This window comes from Chelonia mydas, chromosome 1, assembly GCF_015237465.2.
Source record: "Chelonia mydas isolate rCheMyd1 chromosome 1, rCheMyd1.pri.v2, whole genome shotgun sequence".
NCBI lineage: Eukaryota > Metazoa > Chordata > Testudines > Cheloniidae > Chelonia > Chelonia mydas.
The window spans coordinates 133,740,136-133,758,281 of NC_057849.1; the positions used below are offsets into that span (position 1 = coordinate 133,740,136).

At 39.2% G+C, this 18,146-nt stretch overlaps 1 protein-coding gene across 4 annotated transcripts in view; it reads left to right on the forward strand.

Moving 5' to 3' along the window:
- Positions 1-18,146, forward strand: part of GLRA2 (glycine receptor alpha 2) — a 162,573-nt gene that overhangs the window by 43,109 nt on the left and 101,318 nt on the right. For all 4 annotated transcript variants that reach the window (XM_007070507.4, XM_007070506.4, XM_037900672.2 and 1 more), the window contains 3 exons: positions 1,113-1,336; positions 16,840-16,922; positions 17,659-17,796. In XM_007070507.4, coding sequence (XP_007070569.2) covers positions 1,113-1,336; positions 16,840-16,922; positions 17,659-17,796 — 445 coding nt within the window. The remainder of the gene's footprint in view (positions 1-1,112; positions 1,337-16,839; positions 16,923-17,658; positions 17,797-18,146) is intronic.

The following is an 18,146-nucleotide window of genomic DNA, read 5'->3' on the forward strand; positions in this document are numbered from 1 at the left end:
ACATCCTTTCTGTAGTCAGGGGCCCAAAACTGGACGCAGTACTCCAGATGTGGCCTCACCAGTGCCGAATAGAGGGGAATAATCACTTCCCTTGATCTGCTGGCAGTGCTCCTACTAATGCAGCCCAATATGCCATTAGTCTTCAGGCAACAAGGGCACACTGACTCATATCCACCTTCTCGTCCACTGTAATCCCCAGGTCCTTTTTTGCAGAACTGCCACTTAGCCAGTCGGTCTCCAGCCTGTAGCAGTGCATGGGATTCTTCTGTCCTAAGTGCAGGGCTCTGCACTTGTCCTTGATGAACCTCATCAGATTTATTTTGGCCGAATACTCCAATTTGTCTAGGTCACTCTGGACCCTATCCCTACCCTCCAGCATATCTACCTCTCCCCCCAGCTTAGTGTCATCCGCGAACTTGCTGAGGGTGCAATCCAACCCGTCATCCAGATCATTAATGAAGATATTGAAGAAAACCGGCTCCAGGACCGACCCCTGGGGTGCTCCTCTTGATACCGGCTGGCAACTAGACATCGAGCCGTTGATCACTACCCGTTGAGCCCAATGATCTAGCCAGCTTTCTATCTACCTTATAGTCCATTCTTCCTATTCATACTTCTTTAACTTGCTGGCAAGAATACTGTGCGAGACCATATCAAAAGCTTTTAGTACCTATCTCCTCGAGTATTGGAATCTGTTAATTTACAGATTGTGAATGACTGAGTTAAGTTACTCTTTGGGATACTTTCATATCTTTTTATTTTACGTTGTGATTACTGAACACTGTACAGCTAGTAATACTTTGATATTTCTGAGCCTCATGTTAATCCACAGTAATCCATGGGGGGTTGTAGTTAATATTATCTTCATCAGTTGAAAAGGGACTATTATTTTTGATTTGGAAAATGTACCTGTTGCACTAGTTTGGTGCAGTATGCCACTTGCACTGCCTTATTTTTAAATAATAGCTCTCTCATTCAAAGGGTAGAGTAATATGTAGGTTTATTATATCATTGGTACCGCACTGAACCTAAAATCATTGTGAGCATCAGGAAAGTTAAAATGAACTCTCACCTTGGCAAGAGATTGACTTTTGTGCATGGCATTTCTGTAGGACTACAGAGTGAACATCTTTTTGAGACAGCAATGGAATGACTCACGCCTGGCTTACAGTGAATACCCCGATGACTCCTTGGATTTGGATCCATCTATGTTGGACTCTATTTGGAAGCCTGATTTATTCTTTGCCAATGAGAAAGGTGCAAACTTCCATGATGTTACAACGGACAACAAGTTGCTGAGGATTTCTAAGACTGGGAAAGTGCTATACAGTATCAGGTAAACCAGCTTTTTTGCTTCTTAAGTCCCCTTGCTTCCATCTCTTTCTTGCCACGGCCACACTCATAGAATTTACATCTTTAAGTTTTGTTGCCCCCTGTGTACATTCTAATGAGACATAAGCTCAGCAGAATAGAAGGAAAATCTGTCTATTTGGTGAGCTTTTACGCTTTACAAATTGGAATATAAGTGGCACAGCAGTATCTCCTAGCCATGCTGAAAAATGAAGGGGTCTAGTGCCCTACTGATGTGCATCAGTAATTCCCATTAGCATCAGTTGGTATTCCTCTCCTACTCGGAGGAGAAAATCAACCTTTCAATCTTTTTTGGGTTGAATTTTAAAAGTAAAGGGGAAATGTTGTTTTAAATGGCTGGAGAACATCTTAAGTGAAGTCATTCCTGCCATGTAATAACTTGGCATGCAATAAATATGAAAATCACCCAGGTATCTGCTGGCCTTTGCATACATTTAAAAATCAGTGAAATTGCTTTTCATTTTTGATACAAAGTGCAATGTAGTATATGGCATGCTGACTGAGTTTAGGCTGAGTTAATAAATGCTATTTGACACAACATAACTTGATGTGACCTTCTGAAATGGGACACAGAATGATAGAGACGTAAAAAAAAGCATTGCTTAAGAATCGGCTGCAGCAAATCAACAGCACTCATTCTATTTGATTAATTGCTTAATGCTTGTCATAGGATCTGAAGATGTACAGCACTCTAAATGCTATTACTATTATTATAGAAATTAATCATAATTTCTGAATTCCTGCAGACTTCTTTTCTTGCAGTGCTTGGTTTATATAATGTTTACATTCTTTCAGGTGTTAACTAGTTGCTTGAGGAGCTGTTTCTTCTTTATAAACCTGAACAAAATTCTTATTAGCTATAATAGGAGCTATTCATGTGTAAAAGCTGTAGGAGAGTGAGATATTTCACAGCATGGATACTTCTGACTGGGCATTTGTCATAAATATGAGTGGGGAAGGAACCTTGACAGCATTCTTAAGCATATGGAAACAGATTTTTAATATCTGATTATGATTGTTCTGTGTAATGAGAAAGTAGATTTACAGTGGACAAAAAATTATGTCTACTAAATTTGCTTAATTCCCATGGAAATTCTGCAATAGGAACACCACAATATGTGGATGGGTTGGTAGGTAATGTAACTGTTCAGTGGGGAGAATTTGAAATTGGCATATCTTAACAGTGGGAGAAAAATAACAGTATGCAAGGGTGAAAACAGAACTCACAGAGTGATATACCATACATTAAACATTCTGTCATGGACAAATACCGCTTATTTAATCTCAAGAAAGAAATGAATGCTTCTGTTCATTTGAGTGACATCAGACACCATCTTACTGGAGGCAACAATGCAGTTGGGTGCCATTCTGAGCACAGATGGATAATTTTCCTGACATTTGTCCGTGCTGCAAAAGTAATATTTCAAGCTGTCATATCATATTTGTAAAATTCACAAACCTCAATGAAAGTTAATTTGAAATGGAGTAAACACCGGTAATATTTTGTGCTAAGGAAAAGTGTATTGTTTCTCATCTGCATTGCACAGCATTAGCGTATATTGTACCTGGTGCTTCTACAACACAGCAGCATGAAATTTACACATTAATAACATTTACACTGAGCAGAACTTATGTTTGAAGGGTAATTGAGAGTTACCAATTAGAAACAATTTAAAAAATAATTATTTGACTCTCTTCTCCATATACTGGCCTTGATTGATCACTCCATAACTTAATTGATTTTAGTGATGTTACACTGGAATAAAACTGAAGTAATGCAATGGTTAGTTAGTCCCATTGCATTAGGATATTATAGTTGTAATTGCTACACCACTTTCACAACCATAATCATAGTACTTAGCACTTGCATAATAATAATATGTAGCATTTACTTCACTTTGAATGTTCAAAGCATTTTACAAATATGACTGACAAGTTACATCTCAGGCTGCTCTATCATATGTTTGTAGATGTCATAAAATCATGAGAAAGTTAATCTGAACTAAACATAAACCATATTTTCTCTAAAATAAAAGTGTAACAGTTTCCAATATGCACTAAATAAGAAGCTAGGCATTTCTATTGTGTCTGGCCTCCCCACCTTCTGCTTTGGTAACATTATAAAAGTATTTAGAAATGCAGCGAGATGCTCCACCACAGAGACACTCCGCTTATTTTGTTGTGTGCTCTAAGGGGCAAATCCTGCCCTTTGTTCTGCAGGCACAGAAGGTCCTCTGGCAGTTACAATCAGTAGTTAGAATAAAGTCACATTCACAGAACAACTTCACCATAAGCAGAGGTGCACTGTAACTTGAATGCATTTAGCTAATTGGGACTTTCATCCACCTTCCTACAAATGGAGTTTCACTATACCAAAGTTCACTGTATATATTTTATATAATAAAAATAAATTGAAAAGCAAACACTAGTCTAAATTAAAATATAAATCAACAAAATGTAAACCCCTAAAGTTGTGTGGTGATACCTTTCTAAGGCTCTAATCCTGCAATGAGCTCCCTGTGGGTGGATCTCTGTGTAGAGGCCCACTCTCCTACAGTTCATTACAGCATCTGGACCAATGCAATATCATGACACTGATGAAAATCCTGTCTTCTCTTCCCACAGCCTGTTTCCCACAGTACATTTTGTTATATTTTCCATTTGCTTTTTGTGTCATGCTCTGTATAGATTTTAAGTACTTTGGGATGTGGATCGTGTCTTCTCTAGCACACTTTGGGCACTACAAACCATAGGCGCCGACTCCATGGGTGCTCCAGCCCTGCTCAGCATCTACCGGCGGCCCTGCTGATTAGCTCCTCCCCCTTCCCCCCAGCACCTCCCGCCAGTCGCAATCAGCTGATCAGCGGCTTGCAGGAGGCGCTGGAGTGAGAGGGAGGAGCAGCGGTGGGGACGGGAAGCAGTAGGCGGTGGGGACCTGGGGAAAGAGGTGGAGTGGGGGCCAGGTCTGGGGCGGAGTGGGGGTCAAGCACCCCTCCTTCAGCTAAGAAAGATGACGCCTCTGCTACAGACAGTGAATAATAAGGACTAATAGTATTATATGACAAAATGGTTAAAAGATTTAATGGAATCCCTGAACATAGGTCTGTTTAGAAACCTTAAAAAGGCCATCAGTGCAGTTCTGACTACTCAGCTAGCTCAAACTATTAGTAACAGCCAGCCAGCGTGGGCTTATTTTACCTGGGTGAGAGGAGATTGAAGACTTTTGCTTAAATAAATGGGTTTCCTTGCCGCACTAGCTGCCCCTTTTGTCATGTTCATGTTACCCAAGTGATTTCAGCCATATCAACTTGATGCAGAATGTGATGCACATAATCTAGGACCTAAGAGACTGGGTGAAGTCTTCTCCATCCAGAGTAAATTATCAAGCAGACCATCACACTTTAAAAATATGAGAAGATGTTTGAGATTTTTGAATTATTTAGTAAAGGGCTATTTGGAATTGCCTTGGAAAGAACTGTGGGGGAAGAGATTTGTTTTAACTATTTACCATTCTTCCTCCTGTATCCTCCTTGCTCTGGTTATAAGATACCATTGAGGAGCTGCCCAGGAAAGTACTCAAAATATTTCAAAATAGCTACATCCATTTTCAGATTTGCTATCTCTATTTTGTTTGTCTTCATTGTGCTGGATGTGATGTAGCTATTTAGGTTATTGCCTCTTTCTGGTGTCATGTCCTGACCTTGATCCAACTGTAAAATGTTATTATGGAGAAGGGAAGAGAATCTAATAGGGAAAATGGTGTCGCTGTCAGGGGTGTAAAAAGGAATAATGCTGCTGAAACCCCATGGCATGGAGAAGAATCGGGCTCGTTGATTCCCTTCTATTGATGCAACAGAACCCTACGTCTGTACCCCCCATACTGCAAAAACCAGCTACTATTGCTAGTTGCAACATCCAAAAGCCATCACTGGCTTGCCCATCCGAAAGAGCTGCTCTATATTCGTACCAATGGCGATCCCTCTGGAGTGACACGCCCATGCGCCAGTTGCTTTATCTCGTGCGAATCAGGAGATCACAGTCCAAAGCACAATCAATTCTCATTCCACAGCTTCTTTCTTTGTACTCTTTTTTCCTGTTTGTTCTTTTCCTCTTTCATACCATGGCAATTGTGCTGAGTGCTGGAGAAACTGCTCCATGGGTCTGGTTCTATCATGAGTAGGCTTGGCAGAATTCAGTTTTGTTTTTTATAATTTCAATTGAAAATATCACTATTTGTTTTAATTTTATTTGTTCAAATTTTCACTAGTTGAGCAACATTATGTGGTTTAGGCATTTTTAATCGATTTTAAATGTTCAGTTCTGGGCACTTATGGGGGACAGAAAATAATGATTCTTTTATAGTAAAAGTTTAGATTCAAAAAGTTAGAGCTTTAAAACTGTTAAAACACTAATTGTGAAAATCACATGTCAAAATATACATAATAAATAGCCTTACATCGAACTGTAATAAGTTCTCCAGCAACATTTTTCTCCCTTTGCCTCTCTGTAAATGTCTATTATAAATGGAAATATTTTTATCACTTTGGGTGTGTACAGTGAAATCAACATTTATCAACATTTACCCATAAAAATATAATCCTTCCAAGCATAATTATGAATAATAAAGATTACAACATACAGGATACTTAGTGCCAAAAGCAGTCTCTAGCACTGTAGTATTTTAGATTTCCTACTACAACGTGGGCAAGTCAGTGCTAGTGGAAATGCAGTGGCCACAATGAATGAAGCTGCAATCATTTAATAATCTCCTCTGTACCTGTATCCTTTGTCCTATATGAAGGAAATACAAAGGCTAAAAAACTGACTCAACATTTGTCCCCAGGGGAGAGAAGGCAATATCAGCCAGATTATAAAATCCATTACTCTGGTGGTGAATTTTACTTTAAATATTATTTTTTCAATAGACACTATTAGAAGAAAACCCAGACCTTTCGTCTGCAGCTGCAGAGGGTCCTTCTGCAGTGGGACTGGTGTCATCTACTGTGCCAAAGCTTCTGGGCGCAGGAAGGAGGTTCAAGGGACTAGGAGGGAACTAGGGCATGGGTGGTTCTGAACAAAGTCAGAGGCTGCACGGCAACATAGTTCCTTCTGTTCTCTATAGGGTGTGTGTGAATGTTGGTCATGTGTAACATTCACTGGGCATTACTTCAGCACTGGATTGAAATAACCTCTGAGAGCTCTTTAGTTTGGCAGCTATAGAAGCTGGTAGCACAGCACAAACTGTCAGCTGGTTTAGGTATAAGCATTCCAAGATTCTCTTGGGGTCAGATTCTTAGTTGGTGTAAAATGGTGCAGCTCCATTTACTTTAATGGAGCTATGGCAGTTTACACCAATTGAGGATTTGGCATGTGGTACTTAAATTATAATGTCCAGCCCAACTGAACATACTATGTGAATAGTCTAGTGTGCTGTAGAGAATATTCCATAGATCTAAAATAAGGTATGAATCTCTGTGCTTACATTTGGTTACTTCAATTTATTTTATAATCCAATGTTAGGATTTAAGAGGATTTTGACTTCACTAGCAGCATTGTCTTGTCATGGGAGATTAACAGAGAGTGGGAGTAGAGAGGCCATTATTATGACTAACACCACTGTTTGCTATATAAGAAGCAGTGACTGTTGTGAACACTCCTCTCTGATCTCATTGGTTATACCAAATCCTACCATGATAATATTGTCCAGGTGGCATTTTCCCTTGGAAGCCAAGCTTTGATAGCATAGGCTCCTGTTTCCTCTGGGGAAATTTCAGGCGCTTTTTATCTGGCACAAGAAAAATAATTCCATTATCCTTAGGCAAAATTGTATGAAAATTCAGTGTTCTATGCAATGACTTTTAAAAAACATAAAGCTCTCCATATGGGCTTAAAGTAACTTCCTGAATTAATGAAAGCACATTCTGAGAATAACAAAGTGCAGAAATGCTCATGGAAGTAGAGCACCTTCATACAGTGGGCACACTTAAAATGCTTTTTATCATTTTGATAAATTTTTGCCAGATTCATCTTCACATGAACCTGATTACAAAAATTAACACTGGTTTCAAATTAGTGAAACCTGCCATAGAGACCCCCTCTGAAGATAGAGACCACCTGTCATGAGCAACTACTTGCAGAAGCCCTGGAATGCCATCGGTCTCTGGTGTGCAAACCTTTGAAGAGAGACCACCTCTTACAAGTGACCACTTTTGCTAACTCCTGTAAGTGATCACTCTTGGCAGGTTTTACTGTACTTAAAACTGAGATGTCAGCCATTTTCATAATGACAGAAACTGGTGTCCTTCTGCTACAATCTGATGTCCACAAATACTCTTCCCACGCATCCTTGCTCTCTTCTTCTTCCCTTTTTGGTTCCTTTTATTAAGCCACCTCAGATTCTTTCCTGATATTTGCCTCCACCCTTGAAACAATTCTCCGCTTTTCTTTTGCTTGTTGATGGTCCCTTTCATCACCCTCTATGGACTTCATTATTCTCACTCCCCCGTTCTACAGTGTCCAGATCTATATGGAGGATCTGACTGCATTTGTCATATTCCTAACTTTCCATTGGCCCTGAATACTTGGTTTGATTATGTTAAAGACTAGTATGAGTGTTTGTTATGCAAGCAGCACAGCTATTGTCAAAACCCCATAGACAGTTTTGCTTGAAGAAAAATTAGCTTTTTAACGACACCAGCTGGTTGCTCTTCTCTGATCATAAGACAGTTAAAGTGAATTAAGGATCCTGACACTAGTAGCTACCTGGCAAAGCCCAAATTTATGCCCCTTTACACCCCCCCCCCCCCATTGTCTCAATCAAAAATAGTGTCATTTTAATAAAAATTGATTTTTTTGGCATATCCTGTGAATAATTTGTACACATAGAGTTGTTCTTGATTATAAGGTTAAAAATTATTGGCAGGTAATTAGTTATGGAAATATGTGCTAATGGGATACTGCTGACTGGTTGCAGGCCAAGATACACATCTCTGTACATGAGTTTCTAATAGGCAATGGTTAATTCTGTACTGAATTGTCAGTGACCCATGGCGACATCTACCACAGGTAATGATCTCCCTGTAAATACAGAAGTAGCAAGATGAAATGTAAAAGGGTGTAGCCGTGAGGCTGATTCTAAATGAGTGATGCAAAAAATCCTGTCCCTGTATCATGCATGCTTTCAGGAGTAACTGCCTTCTGCCAGTTGTATTTAAACATGTTGCTTAGGACAGAGGATCATGGTGCCAGAAGGAAAACAAAACCAGACCAAATAAACAGTGGTGTAGAGTAAATATCCAGTTCCAGAAACAACACAAGAAAAATCAGAGATGGCAATTTATTCTTCTTGGAGAAGAAACAGGTGGGTTACATTATTTTAACTATTAAATGAAATCATACTCAAACTTAATTTCATGGCATTGACTGAGAGATAATTGGAAACTCATTATATTCATTGGCATGGCGTATCAACAGACAGAAACTGCATTACAATGAAAAATGAGATACAAAGCAATTTTTCACTATTAATGAAAAACCTACCACACCATTCCAGTCCAGTCACTGGGTTGTTAAGCAATATGTGAACCAAAATGAAGTCCTGTGAACCACTAAGGAAGCGTAGACAGAACATTCTGAGAAACTGAAGTATGGGAAGCTTCAGTCTGTATTTTGTGTTTTGTCACAATAGAGGATGCTCTATATTTTCCATAAGCCTCAGTTTTTGTTCCATCTCCACATCTCAGAAATGAAGTTGCACGTGAAAGGGATCAAAGAGTAACTGGTGTGAAAGACTGACCATATCCTGAACAAACCTTATGGAATTAAGATAACCTTGATTGAATTAGGATTAATACCTTTGGGGTATATTGTATTGAAAATGTAATTGTGTATGTGTTGCTGTGGCATTGTATATACCTTCTCTAGTAAGAAGTGGGGTTGCTACTAAACTTCCTTGTTATCAGCCTGTGAAGCCATCCCTCTTGGATAGATATGCACATATTATTTCAAACTGGATTCCCCAGAGACCAACAGACAAAGAAAAGACTTTTGGGAAAATAACCTGGTTTTAGATGGACTCAGGGTCTTCTTCCTGATCCAGCAAACAGACAGGACCCTGCTCATGGAGGGCCCCAATCCTTAGGGTAAGGTTGGAAGGACTGGGCCTGTCAGAATCCATGCTGGGGTTCCTGGTAAATTTATTAGCATGTGTATAGGTTTTTATTGTTTTTCATATGTTTTCTCTGTAGTGCTTTTACCTTGAGAATAAAGTAGGCTTACACGGGAAGTGCTGTGTGATAACTTATATCTGCAGCAATCGCCTTGTTATCAGTCTCTGAAAAGAAAGCACGCTGGTCTGTTTTGGCAGACTGTGCTGGGAAATACATAGTGAAGGCAGGGAACTGTGGAGTCTGGATATACTCTGCTCAGAAAGGAGTGAGATGTGGGTCTCCACTCAAGAGAGGCAGCAACTGGAGATCTGGAAGCCTGAGGGTGGGTGCCCTGGCTGGACCACTGAGGGGAAATACAGGTGCAGTTGCCTTGTACTGTGACAACTGGATCCAGCAATTCTGGAAAACATGAGAAAACATGCAGGTTGGCTGCTCCATTTTAGAAAGCAAGGGGGAACTGCCAGTAAATTATACAAATACCAGTATTGCCATCCCCAAGTATTCAACGATCATGAGTCAGGCCCCAAATCATGGGATGGGCTTAAAAATGAAGAGATTTTTAAAACATAATGAACTTGTTTGTTTTTCTTGGCCTGGTCTCTGAATCGTTTGGGTTTACTTGGATCACACTTTCAAGCTTTTCTCAGCAATCTTGAGGGCTAGAAACTTACTCTGAAAAAAAAAAAAAAAAAAAAGCTGCAGCTTTCACTTAATCACCTGCTTCCAGGACTGGGGGTTTGTCATAAATATAAAGGGAAGGGTAACCACCTGTCTGTATACAGTGCTATAAAATCCCTCCTGGCCAGAGGCAACATCCTGTTACCTGTAAAGGGTTAAGAAGCTCAGCTAACCTGGCTGGCACCTGACCCAAAATGACCAATGAGGAGACAAGTTGCTTTCAAAGCTGGAGGGGGGGGAACAAAGGGTCTGTCTGTCTGTGTGATGCTTTTGCCAGGAACAGATCAGGAATGCAGCCTTACAATTGTTAGTTAGTAAGTAATAAAGCTAGAAATGCATTAGATTTCCTTTTGTTTAATGGCTGGTAAAATAAGCTGTGCTGGAGGGAATGTATATTCCTGTTTTTGTGTCTTTTTGTAACTTAAGGTTTTGCCTAGAGGGATTCTCTAAGTTTTGAATCTGATTACCCTGTAAGGTATTTACCATCCTGATTTTACAGAGGTGCTTCTTTTACCTTTTCTTTAATTAAAATTCTTCTTTTAAGAACCTGATTGATTTTTCATTGTTCTTAAGATCCAAGGGTTTGGGTCTGTGTTCACCTGTACAAATTGGTGAGGATTCTTATGAAGCCTTCCCCAGGAAAGGGGGTGTAGGGCTTTGGGGGTATATTTTGGGGGAAGATGTCTCCAAGTGGGCTCTTTCCCTGTTCTTTGTGTAACACGCTTGGTGGTGGCAGCATACGGTTCAAGGACAAGGCAAAGTTTGTACCTTGGGGAAGTTTTTAACCTAAACTGGTAAGAATAAGCTTAGGGGGTCTTTCATGCAGGTCTCCACATCTGTACCCTAGAGTTCAGAGTGGGGAAGGAACCTTGACAGGGCTTTAAGAAAAAACATCCAAAATTGCGAGACTTGTGATAAAATCGTGGGAGTTGGCCACATTGCTGTACATATCTGCTTGTATATCTGGGTCCTTATATCATATTACCCTCACTGTCTTTGTGCTAACTCTGTGCTAGTATTTTATCACATATTAGTGAGGTAATAGTATTGTTCCCTTTCCCACTGGTAGGTTGCAGGTGGGAGTAGTTTGAGAGAGCCTGGGGCAATGAGAAATGACACAAAGTGTTCTTTCTGAGGAGTGATGCTGCCTTTTGCCAGCTGTAGGTGAGGCAGCTGCTGTTGGGTGTGTTGGATTGTTTGACAATGTGGTCTTAGCTCATTGCTCCGGATGGGAAGCAACCAGAATTTTCTTAGCCCAGAGCTCTTCCTCCTCTTGCAGCCTATAGGTTGGTTTGGGTTAAGAAATAAGTAGAAGTTAGATTTAGGGCCTAAGTTAGCCTAAGTGTAGAGGATTACGGGCAATGGAAGTTGCTAGTATGAGAAAGTTAGAGATAAGTTGGAGACAGTGTTATGGCAAAGTAAGAGCTAGCAAGGACATGAACCAGGCTTATGTTACTGTTATAGCTGGTTGGTTATATCTGGTTTGAACAAGGTTTAATGAGTATTTTTAAAAATTGTGGGGGTTTTATTAAAATGCTATCTATATTGATAGACATTGGTGCAGATGTTAATTTAAATAATGTGTAATGTAAAGAGCCAGTAAGAAGGTGGCAGAAATATAATTATAGTAAAGGCAAATTTTATTATAATGCTAATTAACCATCAGTGGCTGAAGGACTTGGTGCTGTGCAGATGCATGAGGGTACAGTGCCACTCAAATTTGGCCTGTCCACCCTTCCATCAGCACCAGGGGGTGGCTGGGCCAAATTTGAGTGAGTGGCATTGCAAGCTGGCACACAGAGTTGCTGCATCATTCAAATTTGGCCCAGCTGCCCCACCGTTATGATGCAGGGGCCATAGGAAGGTCCTGGGCTCTCTGCTTCCACTCATGCCCATGCCTCCAGATATCCCTGATGCTACAGGATTAGTTTACTTCAGTATAAACCAGTGATATAATATACACCACAGTGACCAAGTAGAAATACAAATGATCAAAATTGCAGTCAACACATGCAGATATATACTAGCACATCCTCCTCCTACATGTGCACAGACATTATTCTGTTTTGTTTAAACAAACTGACCTGCCGTGCTGTATTGTCATTTCTGGAACAACCTTCTTCCAGTGAAGGTGCAATAGTATCCACTAATAAACTAGTAATTATCTTATTGTGATATGTTAGGATTTGAAATGTGGTTATTTTTGCTATGTGAGCTGACATTGAACAGATTTGACCATTACAGGCTTTCCAAAGCTCGCTGAAGTCAATGGAAAGACTCCCATTGGTTCCAGGGGGGTTTGGATCAAGCCTAGTAAGATAATACTGTTCTTTTAAGGCCTGATTGAGCACTTATTCACCTGAGTAATCTCAGTGTCTTCAATGGAACAACTAGTGTATATGCTCATCAAGGTGAGCAAGGGGTCTTCATTCTAGGCATTAATTTGCACTGTTGTGCTACTCAGGATATGACACACCCCAAAAAGTCAAGCAGATAGAAAAATGTCTGTGCTACATGACGTTCTGAGAGAACCCCACTTTTTGGAGATAAAGAGGGTGCAGATAAAAACTGTACATTTCTCTCCTGCAGTATTTCCATTTACCACATTATTTTCTATTTCTCCCATTCTAAGTATAAGGAATACCTCTTTAAAAATAAATCATGTGAAGTGGTAAACATTCTGTTTTAATGTACTTATTTGTCATTGGATACACTGTGTAAAGAAGCTGCAATCCTCAAATCTATTTGCAAACCACTACATTTTCAGGGTAAAAAATGAAAATGCCATTATCCCTTTTTCTCAAAGTCATATATGATATCATATTCTGAGTTCTAGGGGTCCTTTTTTCTTGCAGGATCAATATTCCATGCCTGTATGAGATTTGTCTTTTAGATCAAATGGGATTTTGGCTGTGAGCCATAGCACATCAGGCTAATCAAAAGTTAGCTCCTTAAAAATATGAAGTAGTTTAGTCAGTAGTTTAATGTTTGCTATAGATTAGCAATCTGTTAAATCCTAATTAAAGTTAGATATTCTATTATACTGCCAACAGAGTAAGAAAGGCTTTTATTTGAATTATGTACTGTACATATAATTCCTTAAAAGATTGAATCCATGTACTAACAGTTCTTGATTTTAGTTTTGCATAGCTCACCATTTACCAGGTACACTCCATATGTATATCAGTTATACGCCATATGTAGCTTGAAGTATTTGTCTAGTACTGTCGGAAAATCAGAGGAAGTAAAATATATATATATATTACTCTAGTATTTGATCTCCTAAAGTTTAAATCCCTATGCTGCATAAAAAGGATTCATTCATTCATTCATTCATTCATATGTATTAACTTTAGGAGATCAACTACTGCATTAGGGTACAAAACTGCAAGATTAGATAGGGAGATTGGAAGATGATCCATTGAAATACTCTGACTAGTTTTAAATATTTTGCTATTATTGGATTTTTCATATTAATGTGCCTGACTCAGGTTTGCAGGGCTCGGAATAAGGGGCTATTTAATTGCCGTGTAGACGTTCAGGCTCAGGCTGGAGCCCAAGCTCTGGGACTCTGTGATGTGGGAGAGTCCCAGAGCTTGGACTCTAGCCCAAGCCCAAATGTCTACACTGCAATTAAACAGCCCCTTAGCCTGAGCCCTTTGAGACCGATTCAGCAGGTATGGACTAGCCGTAGGATTTTAATTGCAATGTAGACATACCCTGGGAAGCCAAGGAAGTTTGTGGGTAATAGACAACTATTTTAGTGAACAAAACACTGTACCATTACAACTATATTTCTACAAACGAAGTTTTCTTGATGACGAGCCTCATCTTTTTCAAGAGACATGGATTGAATTAGTTCCTTCTGATATTTTTCATTCATATCCTATTTGACTCTTCATTTGGTAGAAATATCTTCCATTGGTTTTCTGTAGCACCCACCACCATAATGTTTAAATACTGATCTACAGGCCTGATCTCATTGAAGTCAATTGAAAGTCTTCAGTGACTTCAGTGAACGTTGGTATAGGCCCTAAGCAAGGTATTGGATTGATTAGAACTAGGAGACTAATTTGTAATGAAAAATGTATTTCATGAATTTTGCCTCTTTGCTATCAGAATTCTCCTAGGAATTTTTTTCTGAAATTCTTGAATTTCTGTTTGAAATTGATCACTAATTTCTTCAGTGAATAATTCTTGGTCTGCAGATTGTTTGCAATGAACCATTCATGAACATTAAAAATTCATGCCATGTTATTTAAATTATGCTGTACTGGGTCTGTTCTATGATTGGAGGACTTCTGTAACTAATCAACAATGGTACAAATTTCAAGCTGTATATTCAGATATAAAATTAATTTTTGTATAAAATCAGTAGTGATACAATTTAAAATACATTTTCAGGAAATATTCAAACATACAAGCTTAACATTTTATTTTTGTGAGCATTCTCACAAGTAAACGCTCGTTCATAAAAATACTTCTGAAAAGCATGCATAAAAGGGGCACAAAGATATTCAACATGCATTTGTTTTAAATTTTACCCAACTGTAGGTGTGATAGCTAACCAATCTACTGATGGCATGTTATAGTACAGTAGATTTACTGCAGACACTTTTGTGGATTTTTTGGGTTTGTTTTCTTGTTTTCTTGTTTTCTTCTTATTTACCTCAAATAATATAGTTTTTGAAATGCCAATATTTTTAAATGCCAGTATATATATATTTTTAATGCCAAGCCCTGTCCATCTTCAAATCACTTAAAATCCACCTATTCACAAGGCCCACCAACAGTGATGCTCAGATGCCACTCTTTGTTTGGTAGTTGAAGTGAGTAGATAAGATTGTGAGTTCCATGGGATAAGGACTGTCTCTATGAACCCCAGTTCTTCCAGTAACCAAAACAGGCCAGGGTGATTAGGGTGAATCGCTTAGTTTGTAAACATGTCTAGAGAGATACCACCCTCTGGGGAGGCTTCCATATACGTGTTCAAACTGAGTTTTCCAGAGACCAAGAGACAGTGAAAGGGCTTTTGATATAAAGGCTAGGTTTAAACTGACTCAGGACCTTTTCTCTGGTCCAGCAAAAGGACAGGACCTTCTTCCAGACCTCGCGGAAGGTCTTACTAGGCCCTGTAAGACTGATTGGGGACCTCTGGTTATCTTTTAGCGTGTGCATAGGAATTTTCATTGTTTTTATATGTTTTCTGTGTAATGCTTTTACCTTAAGAATAGATGCGCTTGCGTACAAAGAGCTGTGGAGTTACTGGTAACTGCTGGCAATACACTGCTCATAGCTCTGTGAGAGAAGGCAAAACAAAGGCACTGGCTTGCAGACTGGCTTGCAGGAGATAGCATAGTTTAAGGTAGGGAGCTGTGCAGCCTTAAAACACCCAGTCAGAAGGGAATGGGATGAGGGTCCCTTCCCATAGACAGATGATGGTAGGAGACCTGAGAGGCTGGGAACTCCTGGAGTGGACCAGGTATACAGGTGTAATAGACTCTTTCTATATTTTTGTACAGAACCTAGGCCAATGGAGGCGGCCTGAATCTGATTGGAGCCTCTGGATTCTGCTGCAATATAAATCTTAAATAATGTCTCAGAGATAACTACAGCTTAAAATGATCAGACATCCATAACAATAATATTCATTTTGGTGGTAAGAATGATGGCAACATAGCTTGAAGGCATGGTATCTTTAAATCTAATCAGGTTTTTTTTTTTAATATGATATAAGTCATTTTGGTTACTACACCTGTATATGAGTCCTCCTGCTCGTTTTTATGATTTTATCGTCACATTTTCTTATTTTGGTACAAATGTTTTTCTCTCCCTGCACAGAGGAAACCGACTGACTGTACAGGGGAAACTCGTGAAACTGATTGTAAACAAAGTCCTGTCAAATGCAAAAAGTAAACTAAAAAATATGAGAAAATTTAAAAAGTCTCTCAATTAGAGTATTCTTAAGTGTTACTTGTAGCAGTAGTAAGTCAAAAAAATTCAGAGTTGACAAAGTTCCTTTAAGCTTACTTTTCCTGTCTATGCTTGTCTTTTAACTTTTGCATTCAATGTCTAATGTTGCAGATTTAGCCTTTACTACCTTTTTGTTTTTCAAAGGTCTGTGGCAAGGATGATGGGCTCAGCATTCACTTTATATGCATTACACTGTCTGTTTTAAAATATCCCTGTGATTGTGTTTTCACCATTTGCTCCCCCACTCCCTAGAACAGAGGCTACAAGAGTTCAAATCCTAGCGGGGATGATCTATAACTCAAGATGCTGCATTGTTTGGTTTCATTGGTATACAGAAAACATACAGATTGCACAATAACACATTGGCATATCCCACTGTCTTTCTGCAGCCCCTGCTGCTCTGGGCTCCTAAGCCACTGCAATCAATGAGCATCCTGCTTGCTTATGGGCACTCTGTCTTAGAAGCTAGAATTCTAACACGAGTGCAGGACTCATCCCAAATCACGAAGAGGATGGGGCGAAAGACTAAACCTCTGGGCCTCTAAAGCTTGCCTGCATCACTTTAAACATTGTTGGATTATAAATGTTGTGCTTAGGATATAACTTGCAAAGATTTCTAACAGTAGTTTCCTTTCTTGCCCATATTTAGGCTAACATTAACCTTATCGTGTCCAATGGACTTGAAGAATTTTCCGATGGATGTGCAGACTTGTACAATGCAACTAGAAAGCTGTGAGTAACCAGCTGACTTACCTAGTGAAGAACTGTGTTTTTTAAAATGAAATTTCACAGCTTCACTATTGTGCCTTACAGCGGCGATCATCACTCCAGAAAGTCTCTGCAATCCGTAATCTGCATAGTGAGACACGGGGCTGCTGTATCACTAGAGTGAAACAGGAGCTGGGAGTGTTTTAAGTGACTGTCCTTTTGCATTTTCACTCTTTTTTTTCTCTGCATTGTCCACTCTGTTCTCCGCTTTTCTCTTTCTGCTGTGTATTTCTCTATGCTGAGTTTCAACGAATTATAGAAGTCGTTCAATTTTGTTATTTATAACATCCAACATATTGTAATCTAGAAATACTCATGTTGGTAGAGTGCAAGAATTCTGTAACCAGAGTGACGAAAATAAAACAAAGTACAGAAACTGATACATTGCTACAGTGAAATATAATTTGTGCTGCGAACATTAATATCCTTGACGGGCTATTAACATTGACTTTTTATTAGAAATAAACCAAAGCAGATATGCCGCACTTTTGAGGTTTTAGTTGAATATTTTGCCTCTAGTACAATTACATATTTGATGCTATTTCAAAGTTTTGATGATAACTGTAGTCAATGTAGTTCAGCTCCTGGATCAACTGGAAATGCTTGTATTGAAGTCTGCACATTCAAAAGTGACGATATTTCCTGAATCATAATTTGTTTCCATCTGATTATCTAATGAACTGCGATTTGTTTACTCTAGTTGGGTACACTATGAATGATCTGATATTTGAGTGGCTAAGTGATGGTCCAGTGCAAGTTGCCGAAGGCTTAACCCTGCCACAATTTATTTTGAAAGAAGACAAGGAACTTGGTTATTGCACAAAACACTACAACACCGGTGAGTGTTCTTCTAATTTTTCCATTAGTTATTACTTCTACTGGTATCCACAAGCAGTTTTGTAACAGATCTCATTTATTAGGTGCCCTGTTTGAAAGCAGGGGTTTAGGCAAAGCAGGAAGGCTGAGAACAGTAAAAATGTTGGAAAATGTAATATTTTGTCAGTACTTTCCCTTTAAAAATGTTAAATGCCTGTGCTTCATACCTTGTGTCCGGAGCAGGAATTGCTCTGTTGGAGTTTGGATTTGGTTGTTCCTTCTTCTTATGTTCCTTCTTCTATTACTAGAGGTTTGCAACAGTGGTAGCCTATTCTGTATGATTCTCTGCTAATCTATTTGTGGATTAATAGT